This window comes from Nicotiana tabacum, chromosome 14 (assembly GCF_000715075.1).
Source record: "Nicotiana tabacum cultivar K326 chromosome 14, ASM71507v2, whole genome shotgun sequence".
In the NCBI taxonomy this organism is placed as follows: Eukaryota; Viridiplantae; Streptophyta; class Magnoliopsida; order Solanales; family Solanaceae; genus Nicotiana; species Nicotiana tabacum.
This window is the reverse complement of record NC_134093.1, coordinates 2,615,723-2,638,363: the sequence shown is the minus strand read 5'-3', so window position 1 is coordinate 2,638,363 and position 22,641 is coordinate 2,615,723. Positions and strand designations below refer to the sequence as shown.

Sequence of the window (22,641 nt, the reverse complement as noted above, 5' to 3'; positions counted from 1 at the left end):
TACATGTGATAACTTACTTGCGTCACAGGCGGACTCAGAATTTAGAGGTAGCGGGTGCACATTTGCATTCAACCAAATTTGCGGTGTCACTACTAATATATCACTATTTTTTAAAGATATACACATGTACATGAAATGTTTGTCAAATATTATGGGTGCCGGTGACCGTCATTCTATAACATAGGTCCGCCTCCTGGTATAATTGAGTTATTTTTTTGTTACTGACTATGATGTAATAAATTAAAAGTTAAATGGCATCATTTAACATCACTTTTGAAAATCTTATTCCATTCTTTCCACAATATACACAGGATAAATATACTTGCAGTGCAGTCTACTACTAGTTTCCCTAGGGGAGGAAATATATATATATATATAAACAAAACACTAAATAATTGGTACAAAGTGTAGCCAATCTCAATAACCATATATGCTCACAACCAAAAAACTAAAATAAACTAAAATGCAGAGTAACTTCAGTGAAAAAGCAAATTGCAGATCAGAAGCTTACAGAGCTGCATCAGGAGAGCAATCTCTCGAATTTTTACGAGATTTTTGGAGAGAAGAAGGCGTCGCACCGATTGATAATCGTGGCGAAACCATCCTTCACTTTCTTGCAATACACGGTAACGTTGCTGGTCTTGAAATTCTTGATCCGTTAAACATTAAAGATCTGGAAATTACGAATAACAGTGGAGATACGCCGTTGCATGAAGCTGCAAGATTTGGTAAAAAAGATATGGTAGAGATGATTTTGAGCAAGGAGAAGGACTTAGTTTTTGTGCGCAATAACTTAGGTGAGTAGGGGCTGAGTTAGAAGATAGTGGTTCTGCAGAACTCAGTAGCTTTTGTTGTGTATTTATGTTAAGGAATTCATCAATTATGTACCTATATTAAATTTAGAACTCAGTTATTAACACTTGATGAATTCTGTCGTTCTAAAATTCAGAACTCGTAAAGTTGAAATTGTGGCTTCGCTTCCGTAGGTGAGACACCGCTTTACGTAGCGGCCGCAAGTGGGGAGAAGGAAATTTTTACTTTTCTGGCAAATTACGATTTCACTGAGCTCACCACGAAGAGGAATGATGGTAAAACTGTTCTTCATGTAGCAGTAGACCATGATTTTTATGGTAAGTTTTATATTGATAAACGTATTGTTTCTTACATTCATTAATTTATATTTTTAAATATGTGAATCGTGATTCGACCCGTCCAAAATTTACTTCAATCAAAGTAAGTTAGATCAAGATTTGTCAAATGACGGTTCATAATCCAAACTACCTAACATAACCTCCCATCCTTTTTTGTTTTACTTTTTGAAAAAAAAAAAAATTTCTTAATTTAATTTATTAGCTCATGTTTTTCCAAATTTATTCACTCCCTCAATTTCAATTTATGTGAATCTATTTGACTGGATATAGCATCTTGCTGAAATGCAGATAAAGGCTGCGTACAATAGACCCTTGTGGTCCGGTCTTTCTCCGGATCCCGCGCATAGCCGGAGCTTAGTGCACCGCGCTGTTTTTTTTTTGATTGAATACAGAGTTTAAGAAAGAAAAAACAGACTGTTGAAACTCTGCAATCTTATACATGTAATAACATTTGTTAGCAATACGGACTTTAGAAACTTGTGATTTTACACTTTTTGTAACATTTGTGTGACTATAAAAACTTCTCGACTTAATCATTTTGTTTCATGCCAAGCAGATCTAGCGATAGATATCGTGAATCTATATCCAGACATTGTAAGCGAACTTGATGATGAGGGTATGACTGCTTTAAATGTGTTGGCTACAAAGCAATTATCATTCAGGACTGGATCTGTTTACTTGTTTGAAGAAATTGGCAAAACACCTTCAGTTCCTGTTCAGATGGTTGAAATCATCATCTATTTTTGTAAGCTCAATTTGTTTTTAATCATTCTCAATTTTGTTTATTTTGACCTCTTTTCTATTTTGGGGTTATTCATACTGTTGTTGTTCGCCAATCGTCTTGTATTTACTCTTGATTTTAGAACTTTAAGTCATCATTCTAAAATCGTCTCTACTTTTGACTAACCATAGCTTAGAATTGCTCCTCGTTATACTTTAGGAAAGTGTATGAATGATCCCAAAGTATAACAGAGTAAATTTAAAGTGTTTCATATAGTAGAAGTGTAATTTAACTATTTTCCCTTGAAGCTATGATCTGATTTTATTTGAACGGCAACCCGGTGCATTAAGCTCCCGCTATGCACGGGGTTTGAGAAAGGGCCGGACCACAAGGGTCTATCGTACGCAGTCTTACCCTGCATTTCTGCTTGAGACTGTTTCTACGACTCGAACCCGTGACCTCCTGGTCTCATGGCGACAACTTTACCAGCTACGCCAAGGCTCCCCTTCGATCTGATTTTATTTGAATGACTTTCTTTATTATTTGATGGAGCAGGTATTCCAGTGTTGTTTGAAGAATCAAAACTTAGCGATAACTCGAGCATTACACAGGCTAGAACCAAAGTTGTCCCCGTAGAAAGGTCTTTATTCATCAACTTTCTGTTAGGTATGCTCTCCATTTTTGCTGCTCGGACTCTTCAAAAATTCAGTCAGGTGCATATCGGATCCTCCAAAAATAATGCTTTTTTGAGGATCCGACATGAACTACAACAACATATTTGAATAGTCCGAGCAATATATGTCTCCATATTCATCCATTATATGATAATTCTTGCATTTTTAAGTATGCATCTTCTTTTTAGGTAATTCCTGGTTACAAGCCATTGATGAAGCAAAGCAAAAGCATATTCTTGCACTAATATTAGCAAAAATGTTGCTGGAAAATTTTGATTGGAGCTATACACACAGTGTGCGAAATCCGCTAATACAAGCATCACAACTTAAAATCAATGAATTAGTTGTGGAAATTTTGCAAATTTACCCTGAAGCTGTGGAGGCACTGGATGAAGAAGGGAGGAATATATTGCATATAGCAGTGAAGCATAAAAACAGATTTCTTTTTGATTATTTGGTCAAAACTGTGGCTCACAAAGATAGAATCCTAGCAGATATTGATCATAAAGGGAATACTATTCTGCATTATGCAGCTACTGTTGGGTCGCCGTTCCGTACATCAACTGCAGAACATGAGGAAGAGATCTGGTGTATCCTGTCTGTGTTCATGATGATGTGGGGTGTGCTTTGGTTTAAGGTACTTTTTCTTTTCTCCTTTTCTGTGCATTTTTGTTAGTGATTAGCTAATTCTGCTAGAGGTCGACCTGTCTAGCGGCTTGTGTGAGCTTGCTTACATTGTTGGTCCCAGACGTAGGTTGACAGCCAACGTAAAATTAGTCAATTTGAGTGTGCAACCGTGCAGTCTACCTTACGATGCCCCTTATGAAAGTACGCTTTCTGTCTGTGTTCATGGGGGTGCTAAATCTCAGTCTCAAACCACCTTATTAGGGAGCACTTCGCTTTCCATGCAATGTCTGTTGTTGTAAGCAAACTCTATATAGGCGAAGCACTACTGCGACTACCTCCAAAATCAACCACACAAGCTCTCAAGTATGTCAGAATGGGACATTGTTAGAAATTAACGGACTTCCACACTCGCGCACACACAGAGATATATGTATATAAAGGGCAGCGCGCAAGGTCCGGGGAAGGACCGGACTACAAGGGTCTGTTGTACGTAGTCTTACCCTGCTTTTTTGCAATAAGCTGTTTGCATGGCTCGAACCCTGACCTCCTGGTCACGTGACAACAACCTTTACCAGTTACGCCAAAAGCTCCCCTTCAACCCAGATATATGTATATATGTATTCATAATAGAATTGTATATATATTATTTGCCATGATAGAAGGTTTGGCCCAAACTAAAAGTGATTTGCTAAGTTTATGCATAGACACCTTAATGTAATCTTTAATTTAATGATGAGATAAATTAGCAATAAAGAAACTATGTGCAACTATAGACAGGGTTATGGTCTCCAAACCAGACGTATGATTCCTTTTTGACATCCCATCATACAGAGCCACCTACTTTGAAATATATATGTCTTGGTTTGGGAGATAATTAACCGCAAGACTGGAGAATTTCATCGATACTCATGATCAATTTATGCGTGCTACTGCGTCTAGTTAATTTTCTTGATGATTTGATATGATACGTATTAAAAAGATGATGATTTTTACCTGCATTAGTATTTTGGTAATTTTCTAACTCATGATCATTCTTGTAGCGCGTAAAATCCCACGTCCATCCACGCCTATGGGACGTTAAAAACTCCAACGGCGTAACAGCAGAAGAGCTATTCGAAGAAAACCATTTACACATACGAAAAGAAGCAGAAGATGCAATAAGAAATCTAGCAAATTCTGCACTAGTACTTGCTACTCTTCTTTGCACTGTCAATTTCGCCGCGATTTTCACACTTCCAGGAGGTTTTGATCAGAAAACCGGCCTACCAATGTTCCTCAACAAACTGAAATTTGAATTAAAGATGATGATATTTTACTTATGTGCAGCTATTTTAAGTTCAGCAGTCACCATTGGTACTCTATTATCATTTATTCTTTGCAAATTCGACACCGATGATTTTTACATATCTTTACCTACAAGGGTGGTAAATGCTATGGTTTCAGTGTTTTATGCAACAACATTTTCAGTCTTGGCCTGTGTTCAAACACTTAACCTTGATAATATATTTTGGAACAAAGATGTCTGGTGGTTAATTATAGCTATGGTAACTGTTGGTTTTATTATGACACTTATTTATATAGATTTAGCATTTCCCATCTTTGATTATTTGTATTATTTGGTTTCTTATTCATTTACATCCCCTAAGAGAAGGCATATGTAAGTTTCAGGTTTTAGCCAAATTCTATGACTCTGGTGTAAGCTTTTCATTATTCGAATTAATGAGAGATAAGAAGGTTAAATTTTTTCTAATCACATCTCTTGTTTCTTTGCTTTTTCTTTGTAGCTAATGAAGTTTCTTGATAATCTATTGCTGAATAGGATTAGGGACGAATTTTTCTATTTAGTGAAGAGCACAAAACACAATAAGAGATTTTCCTTGAGCCGAGGGTCTATCGGAAACAACTTCTCTATCTTTATAAGGTAGGGGTAAGGTCTGTGTACGCACTCACCTCCCCAAACCCCATTTATGGGAATATATTAGGTTTGTTGTTGTTGTTGTTGTTTATGCTCGATGATCAAAGATAGTATAGTTTAATTATCATCTCTATAGGGATTGAATTTAAATAATATTTGAGTAGTTACAAGCTTAAATGCTATTCAAGATGATCAACTTTGATTTGGAATAATTAATGACTATGACTAACAAACTAAATTAAAAGCAAAGTAAAAATTAATCACAGAGAACTAGAGAGTAGAACAATGGGTTATTATCAATAGGAAGAAAAAGGGTTTTGACATGATAGGTATAAGACTGCTATCCTGGATTTGACATTGTTAAATTTCACTTTTAAAGTTCTATTGATTCTCACGAACGATTCTTCTCTCGATTAAACTGAAACCTTTCAAATAACCTAATATGAAGAGCAGTGAAACCTGCAAGAAATTTGTTGGTAGGAATGACATAAGAGAAACTTCCGCGAATATTTGTCAATCTTAATTTAAATGGTAACTCAAAAGACTTGTTCGATTACTTCAAAGAATCACCAAAATAAACTAAGGCATACACTTCAATAATATTCAATACGATGTTCCTTTTTCGATTAAACAATATAAAAATTAAAAACACAACTAATATTAAAGCTCCTCCAAAAAATCCAAGCAACTAAATAATAGTTAAATCCATAAATAATAATCAAGTCAATAAATCATGTCAAACCCTAAAGCAAATTGCTCCATAGATATGGAGAAAGTCATCATAGATAAGAAAACATTAATCCAGACGTTACAATCCAAACTTGCATATTGAATGGTGGAAGGATGATGAATTCTTATATCTTGAAGCCTCTAATACTCTACCTATCGTTCTTAGGTCAAAAGTCCTTTAAAATCATATTTTTTTGTGTATTTATACCATGTAGGAACGGGCCAAGACAAAATTACTTTTTCCAAGCTGAATTAGAAAAATTGGCCAGCAAAAACACATAGGCGGCGCATGGCGCCGCACATGTGGGGATTTTCAGAGAGCCAAATTCTATCGGGCAGGCCACAAATGCACTGCCACGTCGCGCGGCACCCCATACGGCGCGGTAGTGCAATTTTCTTCACTCTGAAATTTTTTACTTTTTAACATCAAGACTTGGTCCTCGAACCCTGAACGCGGTCTCGATTTAATTCCTTGGAATTCTACTCAGATTTCAAAACTCCAATACGTTAGTTTTACGCTCCAAAATTGCTTCCTAATGTGGAATAACACCCACAAAGCACAACACACGTAATAAGTACAAATCGTCATCAATTAAGCTCAAACACGAATAAAGTGCAGTAATTAGAGTGCGAAATGTAGCTAAAACGCGGGCTCCTAGCTTCATCATTTAGCTACAAAATTTGTCCATCGCTAATTCCTATTTCTTCAATAGTGAAAAGAGAGAGTTTGGAAAAGTACATAGACATCCAAAAAGAGAGAGCTTGAAATTATTTAGAATATTCATTCCTTGGATATGAAGTATTTTTAGGATCATGAACATTAATAAAGGAATGTATGGAAAAGAGAGAAGCAACCCTTTACTCCCTAACTGAATAAAGAATAAATAACTGTTGCTTTTTTCACAATTTCCACAAATAAAGGCAAGTGGGGTGTAAGTAAGCTTTTCTTTTTGTTCCTCCAATTAGTAAACAAACTTTAGGAACTTTTGCTAAAGAAGATAGTGTAATCTCTTTCTACAGCAGCCTATGCATATATTCGTCCTAGAGTAATGTCACTTGTGTATCTTGTTGTTGGTGAGAGACATAGTGTCAATTCAGTAGCAAAGTCCGAAATTTCGCGAATGGTGTTCAAAATTTAATATACACATACAAAAAATAATCTTTGACTTATATACGTAATATAAGTTTCTATATACACAATATATTTTTTCGGTAAAGAGTGTTCAGTTGACCGCCCTTTAATATATGTGGCTATGCCACTTGTCATAATTGTGTATCACCAGTCTTTGAAACAATGTTGTGTTTGGATAATTAATTTGAAAAATATCTTTTCTTTAATATTAAAGTAGTAATGTGTTCTTGACCAAGTATCCAAAAAATGCGGGAAGAAACTACTTTTTTCAACTTCTAGAAAGAAAAAAAAAACTTCCACTATTACCGAAAAATACTTATTTTTTCCTCAGCTTGGTGGAACTACTCAATTCTCTAAAATAACTCACTTTTAAAAAAAATAAAAATAAATACACTTTCGGTGTATAGATTATGTGTTCGAGACGTGAAAACAGTGTTAATGCTTGCATTAGGGTATGCTGTCTACATTACTCCCCTTGGGGTGCAGCCATTACGTGAACGCGAAATGCCTTGTCCACCGCGCTGCCCTTTATTACTCTTTCGGCTTCGCAAATACTTGGCCAAACAGGCTTATTATTGAAGCAATCAACAGGGGCCATGATATTTGCATCACTTTTGAATGGCTTAACTCAGACTTTCCACAAATATACAGGGATGGATTTACTTGGGGGGCAATCCATTCTCTTTTTGTTTTCTAAAGGGGAAGATCCATACACACAACACACACATATTTATACATAGAAGTATAAGAAATCAGGACTATATAACTGGTAACTGGTTTAACTAGAGCTGCATGCCAATCTCATTCATCATACAAAACTAGCAAAAATTGAAAGAAAGCAAATATGCAGAGCGATTTCAGTGCCAAAGCAAGACGCAGATCAGCAGCTTACAAAGCTGCATCATCAGGGGGGGAATCTCTCAATGTTTTACTCGATTTTTGGAGAGAAGAAGGTGTCGCGCAGATTGATAATCGGGGCGACACCATCCTTCACTTTCTTGCTGTTAATGGTAACATAGCTGGTTTCGCAATTCTTGATCCTTTGAGCATTAATGATCTGGAAACTGCAAACAACAGTGGAGATACACCGTTGCATGAAGCTGCCAGATTCGGTAATGTTAAAATGTGTGACAATCTCATCCAAAAATTAAACTGTTTGAGGGAATACGCTTTTATTTACTTAGTTATGTCTTGAACACACCCGTCATGTGAGAACTTGATTCTTTTTTCATGAGTCAAAGCACGGTTAGAGAAAGCATGCTTTTATTTTCTTAATTATGTTTTCGACAGGTAAAAAGAATATGGTGGAGATGATTTTGAGAAAGGAGAAGGACTTAGTTTTTTTGCGCAACAATTTGGGAGAGACGCCGCTTTACGTAGCTGCTGCGAGTGGGGAGAAAGAAATCTTTACTCTTCTGGCAAATTTCGACTTCAGTAAGTTCACTATGAAAAGGAATGATGGAAAAAATGTACTTCATGCAACAGTAGCCCATGATTGTTATGGTAAGGCTTACATTGATGAACAAATTATTTCTTTTGGTTTGTCATCCGGTGTTCAATAGCCGTTTTAGGGTCAGACTAATTTGGATTCGTGCTGTGTAAGGTGCATTAAAGGGATAAGCGCTTCCACATTGATGGAGAGAATGCACGATATTGTCTCCTTATATTGTCTTAGGCAATTCTTACCTCATAACATAATATGTGTTCTTGGTTTACTCAATGTTGAGCCCCTGAGAATGTTATCCACATACTAAATGTGTAGTTCTTGGCGTGTGGAAGCGGAAGGGTGTGTGTTAAGTGTCCCACATTGTTTGAGAGAATGCGGTGTTAGCTGCACAAACTAATTATTTTGTTGTTTAATGTCAAGCAGATCTAGCAATTGATTTGGTGAATCTATATCCTGAACTTGTAAACGAACGCGATAATGAGGGAATGACTGCTTTGCATATGTTGGCAACAAAAAGATTGGCATTCAGGAGTGGATCCAACTACTTGTTTGCAGAAATAGGGAAGACACCTACTGTTCCAGTTCAGATGATTGAAACCATAATCTATAATTGTAAGCTCAACTTAAGTAACTGAACTATTAACCATTATAAAAGTGAAGTTACAAACTGCTTTTGTCACTTTAAAATAACTGAACTTTACTCATTATAACAGTAATTCTACATTTATGTGGTAGCAGGTATTCCACCGCGATATGTAGAATCAAAGCTTGGTGGTAACCAAACACAAACTGGCACTAAAATCGTCCGCGTTGAGAGGTCTTCGTTTACCGAGTCTCTATTAGGTATCATTCATAATTTTGAATTTTTTTAGGTTCAATTGGCCGAAATGAATTTCTATATTGTATTAATTCTTTTAAAACAAGGGGAGCTTTGGCGTAATTGGTAAAGTTGTTGTCAAGTGACCAGGAGGTCACGGGTTCGAGCCGTAAAAACAATCTCTAGCAGAAATGCAGGGTAAGGCTGCGTACAATAGACTCTTGTGGTCTGGCCCTTCCCCGGATCCCGCCCATAGCGGGAGATTTGTGCACCGGGCTGCCCTTTTTTTAATTAATTCTTTTAAATAATATTACATTAATCTTGCATTATTGTATCTTGGTTTCTCTAGGTAATTCCTGGTTACAAGAAATAGATGAAGCAAAGCAAAAGCATATTCTTGCACTAATATTAGCAAAAATGTTAGTGAAAAATTATGATTTGAGCTACAGTACAGAGAGAGTGCCAAGTCCACTAATACAAGCATCAAAACATAAAGTCGACGAGTTAGTCGTCGAAATTGTGCAAATGCACCCTGAAGCTGTGGAAAACTTGGATGAAAAAGGGAGGAACATAATGCATATAGCAGCAGAGAATAAAGACAGATTTCTACTTGATTACTTGCTCAAAACAGTGCCTAGCAAAAACAGAATGCTGGCAGATATTGATCAACAAGGAAATACCATTTTGCATTATGCAGCAAATGTTGGGACACCATTTTTTACATCAACCACAGATCATACTAAAAGTAATGTTGGTACACCATTTTTTAAATCAGCCACAGATCGTACTAAAAGTAATGTTGGTACACCATTTTTTACATCAGCCACAGATCATACTAGAAGTATTTGCTGTGTTATGGCTGTGTTAATGATGATGTGGGGCATGCTTTGGTTTAAGGTACGATTCTTTCCTCAATTCTTGTTGATAACTATGATGTTCGCGCCAGCTTGCATGCACCTTGACTAATTCTACGTGTTATAACTGTTCTTGCAGTATATAAAATACAACATACATCCACGCCTTTGGGATGTTAAAAATTCCAAAGGTTTAAAAGCAGAAGAGATATTCGAGAAAAACCATTTACCCGTACGAAAAGAAGCAGAGACTTCAATTAGAGAATTATCAAATTCTATGCTTGTACTCTCTACTCTCCTCTGTACCATCAACTTCGCCGCGATTTTCACAGTGCCTGGAGGTTTTGATGAGAATACTGGCCTACCTATTCTCCTTGACAAAGTGCAGCAAGAACTGTGGATGCTGATGTTTTACTTAGGTGCAGCTCTTTTTAGTTCAGTATTCACAATGGGTACACTTTTATCATTTCTTCTTTGCAAATTCTATAGTAATGATTTTTACATTTCTTTGCCTACAAAGATCATAATTGCTATTATTTCAGTGTTTTATGCCACAGCATTTACAATCCTAGCTTGCCTTCAAGCCCTTAATCTTGAGAATATATTCTTGAACAAAGATGTTTGGTGGCTTATTATAGCTGTTGTTGCTGTTGGCTTCATTATGACACTTATTTATATAGACTTAGCATTTCCAGTCTTTGATTATATGTACTATTTGGTTTATTATTCATTCTTTGTATCTTATAAGAAATGACATATGTAAGTTGATTAACGTTTCAGTCATAATCTATGTACTGCTTTGTCAGCTAACTATTATTCTTGTTGCATATACTCTTATAGTTGTTAGCCCCTTCCTTTTATCTTTATGGTCTACCGAAAACAGTCTCTCTGCCTTCTTAAATGTAGCCGACGGTCTACCGAAAACAGCTTCTCTGTCTTCTTAAAGTAAGATCTGTTGCTCCCTAAACCCCACTTGTGGGATTATACTGGAATTTTAGTTGTTGTTGCTGTGGTTTGCATATACTATTACAATCGGCAAAGTTTTGTGACTTTATTGTTATAATGAAGCATAAATGTGTCATATGGATTTCTCTTTTGATAAGAGTCCAATATTTAATTGCCGGGTGTGGCTAAGTATTTCCCCTGAACTGAATAGCTTTATACCTTCATAATCTAGGAAGTCTTAATTTTTTTAGAGAAAATCCAGAAAGAATTAAAAAGGTGAAAATATATCAAAAAATAAATCCATTCATTTCACTAATTGCTTCTATACAACATCTATAATATTTTCCTCCCCTTTTTGCCATTTCTTGGATAAACAATATGCTCTATCATCAAGATATTGGAAGATAAGACTACCCCAGAATATGTACACAAAAGAAACTATGATTCATTTAAGAAATCTAGTAGTGCAAACTTCACATGCAAACCTATCTTACCACCCTCTGTAACAAGCTTAGCAGCGGTTACCAACCAATGTCCAGGAGTGTCATATGGCCCTCGTGCAACCTCAGCCGTATCTACATACTTGAGCAGCTTTGTTGATCGAGCTGGTACCGGGGGTCCCTCTGGATATACGCCTGAATTAAGAGCAGCAGGATGCTGCTTTGGTGCAGCATCTGCCTTTGTTCGCTGAGTGAACGTAAAAGTTGTGCTGAGATTTGTCAAGAAACTTGACCTATGAGCACCCTCTGGTGTAGCTGCCCACTCTGTCTTTCGTATTGTGCAGTTGGGAAGATGGGAGAAAAGTAGACGCAGGTGAAGCACCGTCTTAGGCCACCTCCCTTTGCTGATAAGCTGTGCACCAGTTACCACAAATACGCCACTAGTCTCGCCTTGCATCCAGCTTGGATCATGCTTAACTACAGATGAGCACACATTGGAATATCTTGGCCATCTGACCGGTTCTAAGAATTGGTCACTAGATTCATAATCATCGGACCCTCGCCACTGACATGGTTTGCATAAGGTTGGGTTAGCAGATTTTGATGTCATAATGTTTGGTAAACTAGAAAGATGCTGTACATGTATAGCTAATTGGTTGAATTTTTTCCCTTCCAAATACAAGCGCAAACCAATGACCGGCTTTTCACCACTTGTAACCTACAAATTTGAAGAACATATCGGTCATCAGGTGCAATCATGTACATGAATCTTCAGAAGAGCGACATCTATCAGTTAAAAAAGATGAGTAGGGAGGTATATGGTAGTAATTTAAAGAAGGTTGCTCTAAAAGATTTTTGGATGGTTAAAAACTTTTCCATGTTCGAGTTTCCACTATCCAACCAATGCATTAGAAGCCACAGACAGACCAATATTTCGTTTAAAAAGCACGTATGGTTTCAACTATTCTTATACTTGTAAAAAAGCAGGGGTCTTATTGCTAAGAAAGCAACACGAATAAGTACCTGGGTAGGGCTCACACAAATCTTTGGGCCGAATAAAAAGAACTGCAACGCAGGGCAAGATGCCACTCTTCTTTGATGCCTAAGAGGCAGCTCACAGAATAATGGTGCCCACTGTGTAGGAACTTGAAACTCAAGGAAACACTGTAAATCCTCTAAAGCTGGCTTATCTGAGGATGAAACAAAATACAGATAACACTACCATCATCAGTCATGAGCATAAAATGAAAAAGAAAATACGACAGATGAGATAAATAAGATGATGTGGTGAAATATGCTAAATACAATAGTAGAATTTATCAAGAAAACAAGTTCCTCAAAATGTGTCAAACATTCTTCTGTTCGTATAATTATTTCTTGTCTAGGTAAGTTAATAAGCTGAAAAGTTAAAGGGGATGTCAACGAGAGACTAATTGCAAAACAAGAAATAGCCTCAGAATAACTGCACAGAGCAAATTTCAATTGAAATTGTTGCCATGTCACTAGACAGCCTTGTTATAGCCACAGTACAATACTGCAGTAGGTAAGCATCATATAGAAATACTACTAGTTCACAAAAGAAGGATCAGCTACAAAAAGAAAATGATAAAAGCTACTCTTAAAGACATGATAGTCAAAACGTATTCAGCTCTTTGTGAACTTCGAAAAGAAAATATATATAGTGGAAAATCTCTACATTAACATTCAATAAGAAGAATTAGGTCAAAACGGGATCCTGAAATCTTCACAAATATCTAATTTGGACTTGCATGGACCAAATATGAGATCGTTGTAGGTTAAATCCAATTTCTTCTGATCAGGTGAGGTGGATGGAAAAAAAAGAAAAGATTAAGATGCCTTAGGGGTGGTTATTCCTTGTACTTCCCATTTTGGACATTCAAGAACCAGTGGACTCATTATTATCCAAACAATAGTTAAATAAGAACAAGTTGACATCACCAATAACTACACTGTATGCACTACTTCGAAACAGCACCCATGTAAAACTTCGAGTTGCACCTAGTTCATTCGTGTTGAACTATGAATCAGAAAACAAAATGAGACCTCCATTGCCGTTTTCAAAAAAAAAAAAAAACCATTTTTTAAACATACCAATACTAGCCCATCATGATCGTAAATCTAAAAAATATAATCTACCCAGACTCACTTATGATCATGTTAGCTCAATTTTATACCACAATAACGATATGCTTGATATTAGCCTCTCTTATTTGGAAGACAAAAGTCTCACCTAAGCTAAGGTACTTGATTGTTCAGGGTCAAATTAGAACCAATCAACTATTACACTTCAGAAAGCTATACAAATCCCTAAACCCCAACTAAAACAATATCTGCAAGAACAATATAAAAAAAAAAATGCTATTTATTTTTAAAAAAGAGGTGATACACCTTCTTATCTGACTATAGATCATTAAAGAATGGGAAATATGGTTATTATCTATGAAAGACTACGAAAATACTTACATCGTAGATATAAATTTATTGCATGGCTGAGATAGCCACTCCCCGGAATTCCCGTTAAGAGCGAAGTAATGGGTACAAGTCTGAAGAGTATGCCATCAGGGTAAGCAGCCACGGACTGAAGCCACTTCGAGTGGCTCTGTGCAAACACATCACCACCTCTTTTTGACCAAATTATAGTGAGGCCCTGTTCCAGATTATCTGGTTAATACCTTTTTTTTTTTTTTGATGACCGAGAAATCCGTCTGGGGCCGATCCTTTGGACCAACCGCAGCCTTCGAAACTCGGTGGATAATGGGCCCGCCCCTCTACCCTTCTCCACTTAAATACCAGGCTTTGCTTTGCATGGTGTGGGGGCTTGAATCTGTGACCTAAGACACAAATCCACCACCCTTTGCCACTTGAGCTAGGCCCTGGGGGCCTGGTTAATACCTTATCATGACAAGCACTTTTTTTCATTTCAGAAAACAGAAGTTCGGAGAGTGACTTACATCCTGGCTTGACGTCTCTGTTATGCTGGTAAATTGCATGGTATGCGACTGCAACATGCGATTGAATACCTCCGGGACCTATATAGTTGAAATAGAAAATCCATCTAAAACAATTGCCCCAACTTATGCGCATAAAATTTCGATGATACCCAAAGACAAATTAAGTGCCTACTTTAGTAAGTGTGAAATACCTTCTTTTTACTCTCTCTTGACTTCATCTCAGGCAGAGGACTTGTTCTGTCGGAAAAGAGACAATCTCCAAGATCATCCAAATATCCTTTTAGTTCAGCAGGAGGGACTCCTGATGATGGTTTCTGCTTAACACAAAGTAAGTCCTGGCCTCCAACACCCATCCCCACAATGATATGTGTCCCATAAGTCCGGATAAATCTGCTAAGAACTGTCAAATTAGAAACATGCAACAAGACTACCAAATGAAAACATGAATGCATCTCTAAACACTATCATGCAGATACTTAAGTACTAGTACAACCCCTCAAACCCAAGCAAGTTGGCAGCGGCTATCCTTAAATGCATTAGTACTTGAAGAAAAAGGAAAGGGGGTCCTTAACATATCAGTTAACACACATATGACGATATTTTAAAAAGTTGTGCTTTGCCAGTTAGAACTCACAAACAGCTACTCATCCAATTAAGGTAAAAGCGACTAAGTGGAATGGAGAAGCTACCTGGACAAGGATGCCGGATCCCAATGCGGTGGAACAGCCTTCTTTACTTGGTCTTGGAGTACTAACGGGGATGCAGTCAGGTGCAAATAGTATAAGGAGACAAAATAACCATCAAAAGCAAGGTATTTAGCATCTGCTGAATCATTCAACCAGGCTCCACTTAAATCAAACATGGCATTTAGATAGCCTGATGGAACCTTTCCATGTACCGACGATTTTTGATTAAGCAATTCTGACATCTGCAATAAAGAATGTAAGGAAGATTTAGAGCTAAGGAGACAGCCAATAACATAACAAAAAACACTAAAGGATGACTCAGATTATTTTCTTCTCTTATTCGGTTTAAAATGCAGCGAGAAAACTATGGCTTTTATGCCTTTAACAGGTCTTGTTCTAACTTCTCTAAAGTTTTACTTCCCTTCTTCTAGGTTTATATTAGTATTTTACGGATATTTACGTGATATTGTAGAATTCAAGAAGCTTGATGCTCTGTTTTTGTTTAAATGCTGCTACACAAAATTTAAAACAATGGAGGAGAAAGTTAGGCTTGGCAAGCATGCGTAACCTTAAACAATAACATCATAACTTCCTGCATCTTAAATCTTCTGTTCACCTGCCATATTTCTTTCAAGCAATTTCAAATAGTCAAACATATTCTTTTTCTTTTGTTTTATCCTCCATTTCCTGAGCAAGTTAACAAATAATTGCACGAGAGGTGTGCATCCTTACTGCATAGAAACCCTCAAATCCATATGAAAAACTCATATCTGGTGTAATAGTCGAGGTGCATGCAAGCTGACGCAGACACCACCGTTATAAAAATTGCATTGATCAGCACAAGAAGTTCTCTTCTTATACCACTCATTAGGCTTATCTTTTGAATCGCCAAATTAATCTTACTCTACTAGCTCATTTAAAAGTTCCTGAATCTACTATCCTATATACCATACACTGAGGACACTTCACTACTTAGAATCAATCCTTAGCACACTTCGAAGAAAATTCTAGAACACAATTGAGAAAATCAATTAATAAATTAATAGATTATAATAGGAGTAACATAATTTGTCTAAAAAGTTGAACTTGATTAAAAACCTCCACTTTCCATCATAAAATTCAAAAAACAATTCTCCCAAGATTATCCCCTCCACTACATTCAATTAAACTACATAGTTAATTCACATAGGAACTGCATTAATCCGGATCATACAATTAAACAAAGGATTTAAGTTATATACATATTTTAAACTATCATTATAATTCAACTCAGCTTCATTTAACTTGTTACCGCACGTAACTTATGAATGCTAGTGTTAAATAGAGTTACCTGCAATTACCTTACAAGTAACCTGATTGTTTAAGTATGTTTTACTCCGTCAATTCACAGAATTTAAGCTCTTAAACAAAATTCAAAAAACACATTAAAAAAAAATTCAAACCCAGTAAATAATCATTAAAAAGGGGGGTAAAAAAGGCAAACCTGATTAAATTCAAGAACATCGGATTTAAACCGAATATGGTCTCCTTTATCACATCTTATATTTTCAGAAACATCAGGAATGGTAACGCCACCAGGAACAACAACGTTGCGCCTATTCCTCTCATCCAAAATTACCAACCTACCCCCGTTTGAGCATTTCTTTACGAACTTCAACCTGAAATCGCTCGCAAAATCAAATCCACAACCCAAAGCTTCAGTAGCCTTAACCTCAATCGGCTTCCGCTCGAATTCTTCCTCCATCAGCTCAAAACGGCGTAGTTTTGACCTGAAATTGAGGTTTTTGAGCTGAAAGTAGCTGAAATAATGGAAATTAAGGTTGAGATGGGGGTGGGGGTGGGTGGGGGTAAGGGGGGGAGTTGGTTAGAAGTAGATGACGGGAGAGGGAAAGGGACAGACAAAAGGTTTGACTTTTGACCAGACGTTTCGCCTGCTGTTTGTTGACTCCATTATTAGAAAAAGAAACCTACCTTCAATAGAAATTAATGAAAATGGGAATTAAATGTCTTGTTGGGAAGGTGAAGGGTAATATGGGAATTTAATTTTAGGATAATTTGTTTTTATCATATGATATTAGGAATTCACTTGCTCGATTGAGAATTCATTTGAAAGGAGTCTCGGTGTAACTGTTAGTAATCCGTAATACTATAAAATAATATTACGAAACAGTAAATTTTTATAACATAAAACAGAAAAATTAGAGATTATCATAAATTAGAATCAGCAAATATATTTCAGAATAAAATCGAGCCCACTGAATGCACATTGTGTCCTTAAGAAAATTATTCCCATCTAAGTATTCGAAGTGTTAGAATAATCGAGAAATTAATTTAAAATAATCGGGCTCACTTTCTTCCATCCATTTCACATTCACCAATCTTTTAATCAATCGATCTTTGACCAAAATCGAAGCTAAGCGATCAATGGCGGCGCGAGGCTTACCTTATTTCCAACCAATTTAACACGAATGGAAATGTTTTCTCGATATAAGCACATCCACTTTTCTTTCCACCACCAATGAGGGACACTTGCTCTTTCCAAAACAAAAGGGAGCTCATTTTCCCTTCGCTTTCTTCCATCCATTTCTTATTCACCAATCTTTTAATCCCAATAGTAATTGGTAGCAGGAGGTCACGGGTTCCGTGAAAACAACCTATTGCAGAAATACAGGGTAAGACTCTTCCCCAGATCCCGCGCATAGCAGAAGTTTAGTGCATCGGACTGTCTATTTACTTGCTCGGCTAATTTGAATTGTGTATGTAGGAATTGTCTTGTAGGTCAGGTGAAGGGTATTATCAGAATTTCAAGCTATATTCATACTCAGTTGCCCCGATTAATTCAGATTTATGCAGTGATACGTTTGAGGGGAAAGATTCTATTAGAATTTTTATTTTTATTTTTATTTTTATTTCCAAGACTTAAACTTGAGAACTTTAATAAAGGAAATTCTAGGGTGAAACTTTGAAATTGAAACATCAATTATTGAAGAGTCAAAAGCTATTTAACACGAAGACTACTATAAATTGAAAAGTTCTTTTTAGAAATTCTAAAGTTGAACAAAAATAATGAAACATGATAAGAGCATGAAATAATTGACTCTTGCTAAGTGCAGAAAGAACAATTTAAGAATGATCAAGTAATTACGATTCCAACAAAAAAAAAGGCAAAATCATTTATTGTTGAATATTGATTTCTCATTCTTATTGTAATGAAACTACAGAGTTAAAAATCATAGTTTTTATAATTAAAAGAGTACCTAAAATGGTTTAAAAAATTATTGACTATTCAAATTCTAATAATTACTGTATAAAATGCGATATGGAGTAGTAAGATGTCACTTTAACGAGTTGATCAAGTTAAATAGTAAAATAAATTAATCCTCACCTACTTTTGTACTAACTCTACTAATGTGAGGGGAACATTTGTGTTTAACTAAATAAAATGGAGATTATGTGACTCTATGATATGAATTATATTGTTAAAATGAATTTTATTCTTAAGAAAGAGAGAAAAAAAATATTACCATAACGCAGTGGATAGACCTATTTAATTTTGTAATTATATTACTCTTAGACGTGCAAGCGAGTAGCAAATCAAAATTTAGATATTGAAAAATAACTGATGATGAAAGTGTTAGCTTTTATCTCTGACTTGGATCTAAGAATTTTAAACGAAATAAATCTTTATTGTATCAAAAAAATTATTCTTGTTTAAGATTTTAGGTGAGACATTTCCTTAATTTGGAAAGGCGACAAATTACAATTTTTATTTTGTTTTGGAAATCTGATTTTCTATATTTTTTAGTTTTAGTTTACAAAAATAAATTAGTCTAATTCCTTTCTAAATCCTTGGCAATTAATGAAGGCAGAACTATTTATGACCTTAATTAAATATCTTATATGCAAGCTTAAGAAAATGAAGAATCTTTGAGTAAGAATCTTTGAGTAAGGAGTGTTTTACTGTTTTGCTTCTCTGATTCATATTAATTATTTGGTATTTAAATTTATTGACTCGACTAATTCAAATCGTACCACAGAGAGGTAACACTTTCTATTAGAAATTTTTTTATTTTCAAGATTTTAACCCGAAACCTCCGATTGGGGTGAATGGATTCCATTCATCCTATCATATTTCTTGATGATAAAAACTTACTCACTACGCCAAATCATATTAATAAATTATTTTTAATAATAACTATATTTATAAAAATATATGTTATGTATTTATTGGTTAGTGTAAATATCTTATGCGAAAAATTGGATCGGACACGAGTTTAACAAAGGGCTTTTTTCACTTTTAACCCGTACCAAAAAGCTCATATATTTAATTGCAGAAAAAATTTATAAAATTTATATATTTTTTGTATATGATATATAATATATATATATATATATATATATAATATATTTTTTAACTATTATTTTAAAAGCGGCCGAATGCAAACTTATAAAATCTGAAGAATGGGAAGTGGGATTGGAATACCTAAAACCGCTTCATTGGTGAGTCAGCGATCTCCTCCTTGCTTTTGGATTATTTGTTTTTATTTATTCCTTTGCAAATCTCACCTGATTTTTGCTTTCACTTTAAATATTAGTATTAACTTTAATTGAGATATTGAGTACTCCATCTAATTAAAAATATGCAGATATTGAGTACATTATCTTTGTCTAGTTCAACTACGAATCAATGAAGATCATACCTTAATATTATAATTTTCTTTGATAACATGTTGGTTAGATTATTCTAAGTTGGAGGTACGTGACTAAATATAAGAAAAAACTTAAAGTAAGAATCAAATCACAAGCATGATGTTTATACCTATGTTGATAAAATAAGGTAATGAGTTTCATCATGTTCCCTAACTTTAGATAATACAAGGATAATGAGGGTCTAGCCGCCGTATCAATTACGAGTATCTCCTAGCCTAATTTTTTTTTTGTTTCGGGTGGTTCAAACTTCAAACTAAATGAAAGAAATTTATTTTTTTCTAATTTTTTATTATCAATAGGAAGGAATGTGGTGAGATAAATGAAAAAATTTTACTTTTGTTTTAGAGTCTCGAGTTCATGTACATAAAATGAAAAAACCTCTAGTAAGGAATGTTTCACACTTTAATTGACTTTATGCTACGCGGTTATGAACATGCCACTTTGAATTCTATATATATATATATATATATATATATATATATATATATATATATATATACCGAACGGTTACACACACAAAAAAGGGGCTCATCCCAGCTGATCTGGCATGTTTCTAATTGTTAGTTTCAACTTCCGTTTCAAATAAAAAGGGAAAAGGAAAAAGAAATAAAAAGATGAATCCTGTAAAAAAAAATTGAGAAAATAGTAAAATTACCACACTTCCAAAGAGAAAAAGTTGAAGAGTTCTTCCCAATCTGGCAAAGTCTCCCTCTTCAAAACGAAACTAATCGAATAATCTTCACAAAATATCACCCATCTAAGCCTATTTAAATAAGAAAATTGTTCATTGAGCATTAAATAACACATAATCAGTCAATGAGAGAAGAGTGGACATTGATATGAATGAATTAAATATGGATTAGATTTAATTAATCTGGATTTTATTCATACAGTTGGTTGTGATTTTTTGAGATTGTTTAATTTTGCCATTAATAATGCCAGGGTTAGGATTTAATATCATTCTAATCTATGACCGTTTCTCCTCCATTTTCTTATGAGACGACTAATACTTTATTTTTTCCATCTAGAATAGAATGTCTTTATGAAATATTTCTTATTATAGATGCAAATGGTTGAAGGGCCTTCTCATTTGTTGTTTTTTTTCATGGAAAATAAATATAAGCATAATTATTTTTTGAGGAAAACAAAAGTTAACAGTCATGGATTTAAAAATTTAGGGGCTGTTTGGGTGGTAGTAAGAGATTTAATGATCCTCTTATAAAATTCAGCTTAATTAATAAAATATTTGACTGTTAAAAAGAACCACAAATAATTTCGTCACTCTTTTTCTAATTTTTGTGTTATTATTTCAATGAGTTAGAAAGTCGCCCTGAAAGTACATCGGTTAGGTCGCCTCTAGAATTAGCGACTTATGGCAACGTAATACTTTTAGCGGCGACAATGCGGGTCGCCACAAATACTATTCTTGAAAAAAGATTAAATAAAATCTTTTTAAGAAAGATAAATAAAAGATATATTACAATTAACTGCCCAATGATTCCATTACCAATACAAAGAAAATACCAAATACATTTTATGACCATAATTATAAAGTAAACTCTTTATAAATACATTGTAATGATATTTACACATGTAAAAAATTAAGAATCATAAAATATTTACAAATTCCTTTCTTGCTAGCCATTCCCATTATAGAATAACCTTGTCTCTGAAATCGAAATATATATATATATATATATATATATATATAAGTTTGTTATAAATTATTTATTTTTTGCTGAACCCGTAGCTTATGCGGTACATCCGCCTATGTGGATGAGTTGAATCGAAAGCTTTACTTTTTTCTCGAACTATGCAAAATATATATATGTAATAAAATTGAAGTTAACTCTTGTTTGCAATAAATTTTGTGTAGAAAAATTAAAGTGCAATCACAAACAACTATAAGAAAAAAAAGATTTTATTAATAAACATTGCGGGTCACAATTCTGTTTATCCCTTGATTCTTCCCTCCGATTTGTTATCCGTAATTCGGGGGTTTAAGCAACGTATTTCTCGAACGTAGAATGCATAATATGCATCTCCTTGATGTATTTGATGATCAAGAAGCATGTAACAACACTCCATTTGGATCTTGAATGTTGCTAGAACTTTAAGCAAGACAAATTTGACATGCCTTTGATCTCTTAATGAATATTCCATGATTTTAATGGAATTTCGGAGATCGTATATTTGATGTCACGACCCAAACCGATAGGAGGCGACAGGCACCCGGTACCTTATTCAATCGAGTACCAACGCAACGTATCTTTCGTATCATACTTTCATAGGTAAATGAGCCTTAGAGGTTGTCGTGAGATAAGTAGAATAAAACTTAAGGAAATACTCAATATAGGGTGACCCAACTTGATATACCGACTTATACATATGACGTACTAGCCTATAAGACCATACCAGTATCCGTATATATGACATCTATCTAAAAGCCTCTAACAGTACATAAATATCAAAAAGGTCGGGACAGAACCCCGCCATACTAATCAATACATATTCAAACTATACTGACCAAATAGGCAACTCCGGAGCAAGTGGAGTGCACAAACATCTTCTGCTGAGCTGATAGCCTACTAGGAGAACTCTCAACCTGTCTATCGGGACCCGTGTGCATGAAACGCAGCGTCCCCAGGTAAAAAGGAATGTCAGTACAAATATAAGTACCGAGTATGTAAGGCATGAGAGTAGTATATAAAAGATATGAAAGAAACATGGAGTAAATAACTCAACTTGCAATTATGAATAGCTATGTGAATCATGAAAATTTATATTTTCATTTATGTGCGTATAAATGCCATACCATGCA

The 22,641-nt window shown here is 35.1% G+C and overlaps 3 protein-coding genes across 3 annotated transcripts; 2 read left to right on the top strand and 1 right to left on the bottom strand.

Annotated features, from left to right (window-relative positions):
- The first annotated feature begins 356 nt into the window (after nt 1-356).
- Nucleotides 357-4,923, top strand: LOC107819432 (uncharacterized). Its single transcript, XM_016645541.2, has 6 exons — nt 357-797; nt 987-1,130; nt 1,708-1,896; nt 2,428-2,538; nt 2,735-3,183; nt 4,214-4,923. Exons 1-6 carry the CDS (start codon nt 464-466, stop codon nt 4,832-4,834), a joined length of 1,848 nt encoding a protein of 615 aa, XP_016501027.2. The 5' UTR covers nt 357-463; the 3' UTR covers nt 4,835-4,923.
- A 2,656-nt stretch (nt 4,924-7,579) lies between these two features.
- On the top strand, nt 7,580-10,846 carry LOC142168656 (uncharacterized). Its single transcript, XM_075229198.1, has 6 exons — nt 7,580-8,061; nt 8,240-8,452; nt 8,820-9,008; nt 9,135-9,239; nt 9,563-10,110; nt 10,207-10,846. The coding sequence occupies exons 1-6, from the start codon at nt 7,794-7,796 to the stop codon at nt 10,819-10,821; spliced, it is 1,938 nt and encodes a 645-aa protein (XP_075085299.1). The 5' UTR covers nt 7,580-7,793; the 3' UTR covers nt 10,822-10,846.
- A 451-nt stretch (nt 10,847-11,297) lies between these two features.
- Nucleotides 11,298-17,088, bottom strand: LOC107831910 (MACPF domain-containing protein At4g24290-like). Its single transcript, XM_075229199.1, has 7 exons — nt 16,594-17,088; nt 15,114-15,352; nt 14,616-14,814; nt 14,425-14,502; nt 13,937-14,120; nt 12,476-12,642; nt 11,298-12,170 (listed from the first exon to the last, which is right to left on the bottom strand). The coding sequence occupies exons 1-7, from the start codon at nt 16,852-16,854 to the stop codon at nt 11,451-11,453; spliced, it is 1,848 nt and encodes a 615-aa protein (XP_075085300.1). The 5' UTR covers nt 16,855-17,088; the 3' UTR covers nt 11,298-11,450.
- Between the last annotated feature and the right edge of the window lie 5,553 nt (nt 17,089-22,641).

What these genes read in the sequence shown, in the direction of transcription:
- LOC107819432 (XM_016645541.2), top strand. Translation starts at nt 464, where the DNA reads ATGCAGAGTAACTTCAGTGAAAAAGCAAATTGCAGATCAGAAGCTTAC. An exon ending in ATTCATCAACTTTCTGTTAG is followed by an intron (nt 2,539 to 2,734) that starts GTATGCTCTCCA and finishes TCTTCTTTTTAG; the next exon opens with GTAATTCCTGGTTACAAGCC. An exon ending in GGGGTGTGCTTTGGTTTAAG is followed by an intron (nt 3,184 to 4,213) that starts GTACTTTTTCTT and finishes TCATTCTTGTAG; the next exon opens with CGCGTAAAATCCCACGTCCA.
- LOC107831910 (XM_075229199.1), bottom strand. Translation starts at nt 16,854, where the DNA reads ATGGAGGAAGAATTCGAGCGGAAGCCGATTGAGGTTAAGGCTACTGAA. An exon ending in ATGTTCTTGAATTTAATCAG is followed by an intron (nt 15,353 to 16,593) that starts GTTTGCCTTTTT and finishes TCTTTATTGCAG; the next exon opens with ATGTCAGAATTGCTTAATCA. An exon ending in GATCCGGCATCCTTGTCCAG is followed by an intron (nt 14,815 to 15,113) that starts GTAGCTTCTCCA and finishes AGTTCTTAGCAG; the next exon opens with ATTTATCCGGACTTATGGGA.
- LOC142168656 (XM_075229198.1), top strand. Translation starts at nt 7,794, where the DNA reads ATGCAGAGCGATTTCAGTGCCAAAGCAAGACGCAGATCAGCAGCTTAC. An exon ending in TGAAACCATAATCTATAATT is followed by an intron (nt 9,009 to 9,134) that starts GTAAGCTCAACT and finishes ATGTGGTAGCAG; the next exon opens with GTATTCCACCGCGATATGTA. An exon ending in GGGGCATGCTTTGGTTTAAG is followed by an intron (nt 10,111 to 10,206) that starts GTACGATTCTTT and finishes CTGTTCTTGCAG; the next exon opens with TATATAAAATACAACATACA.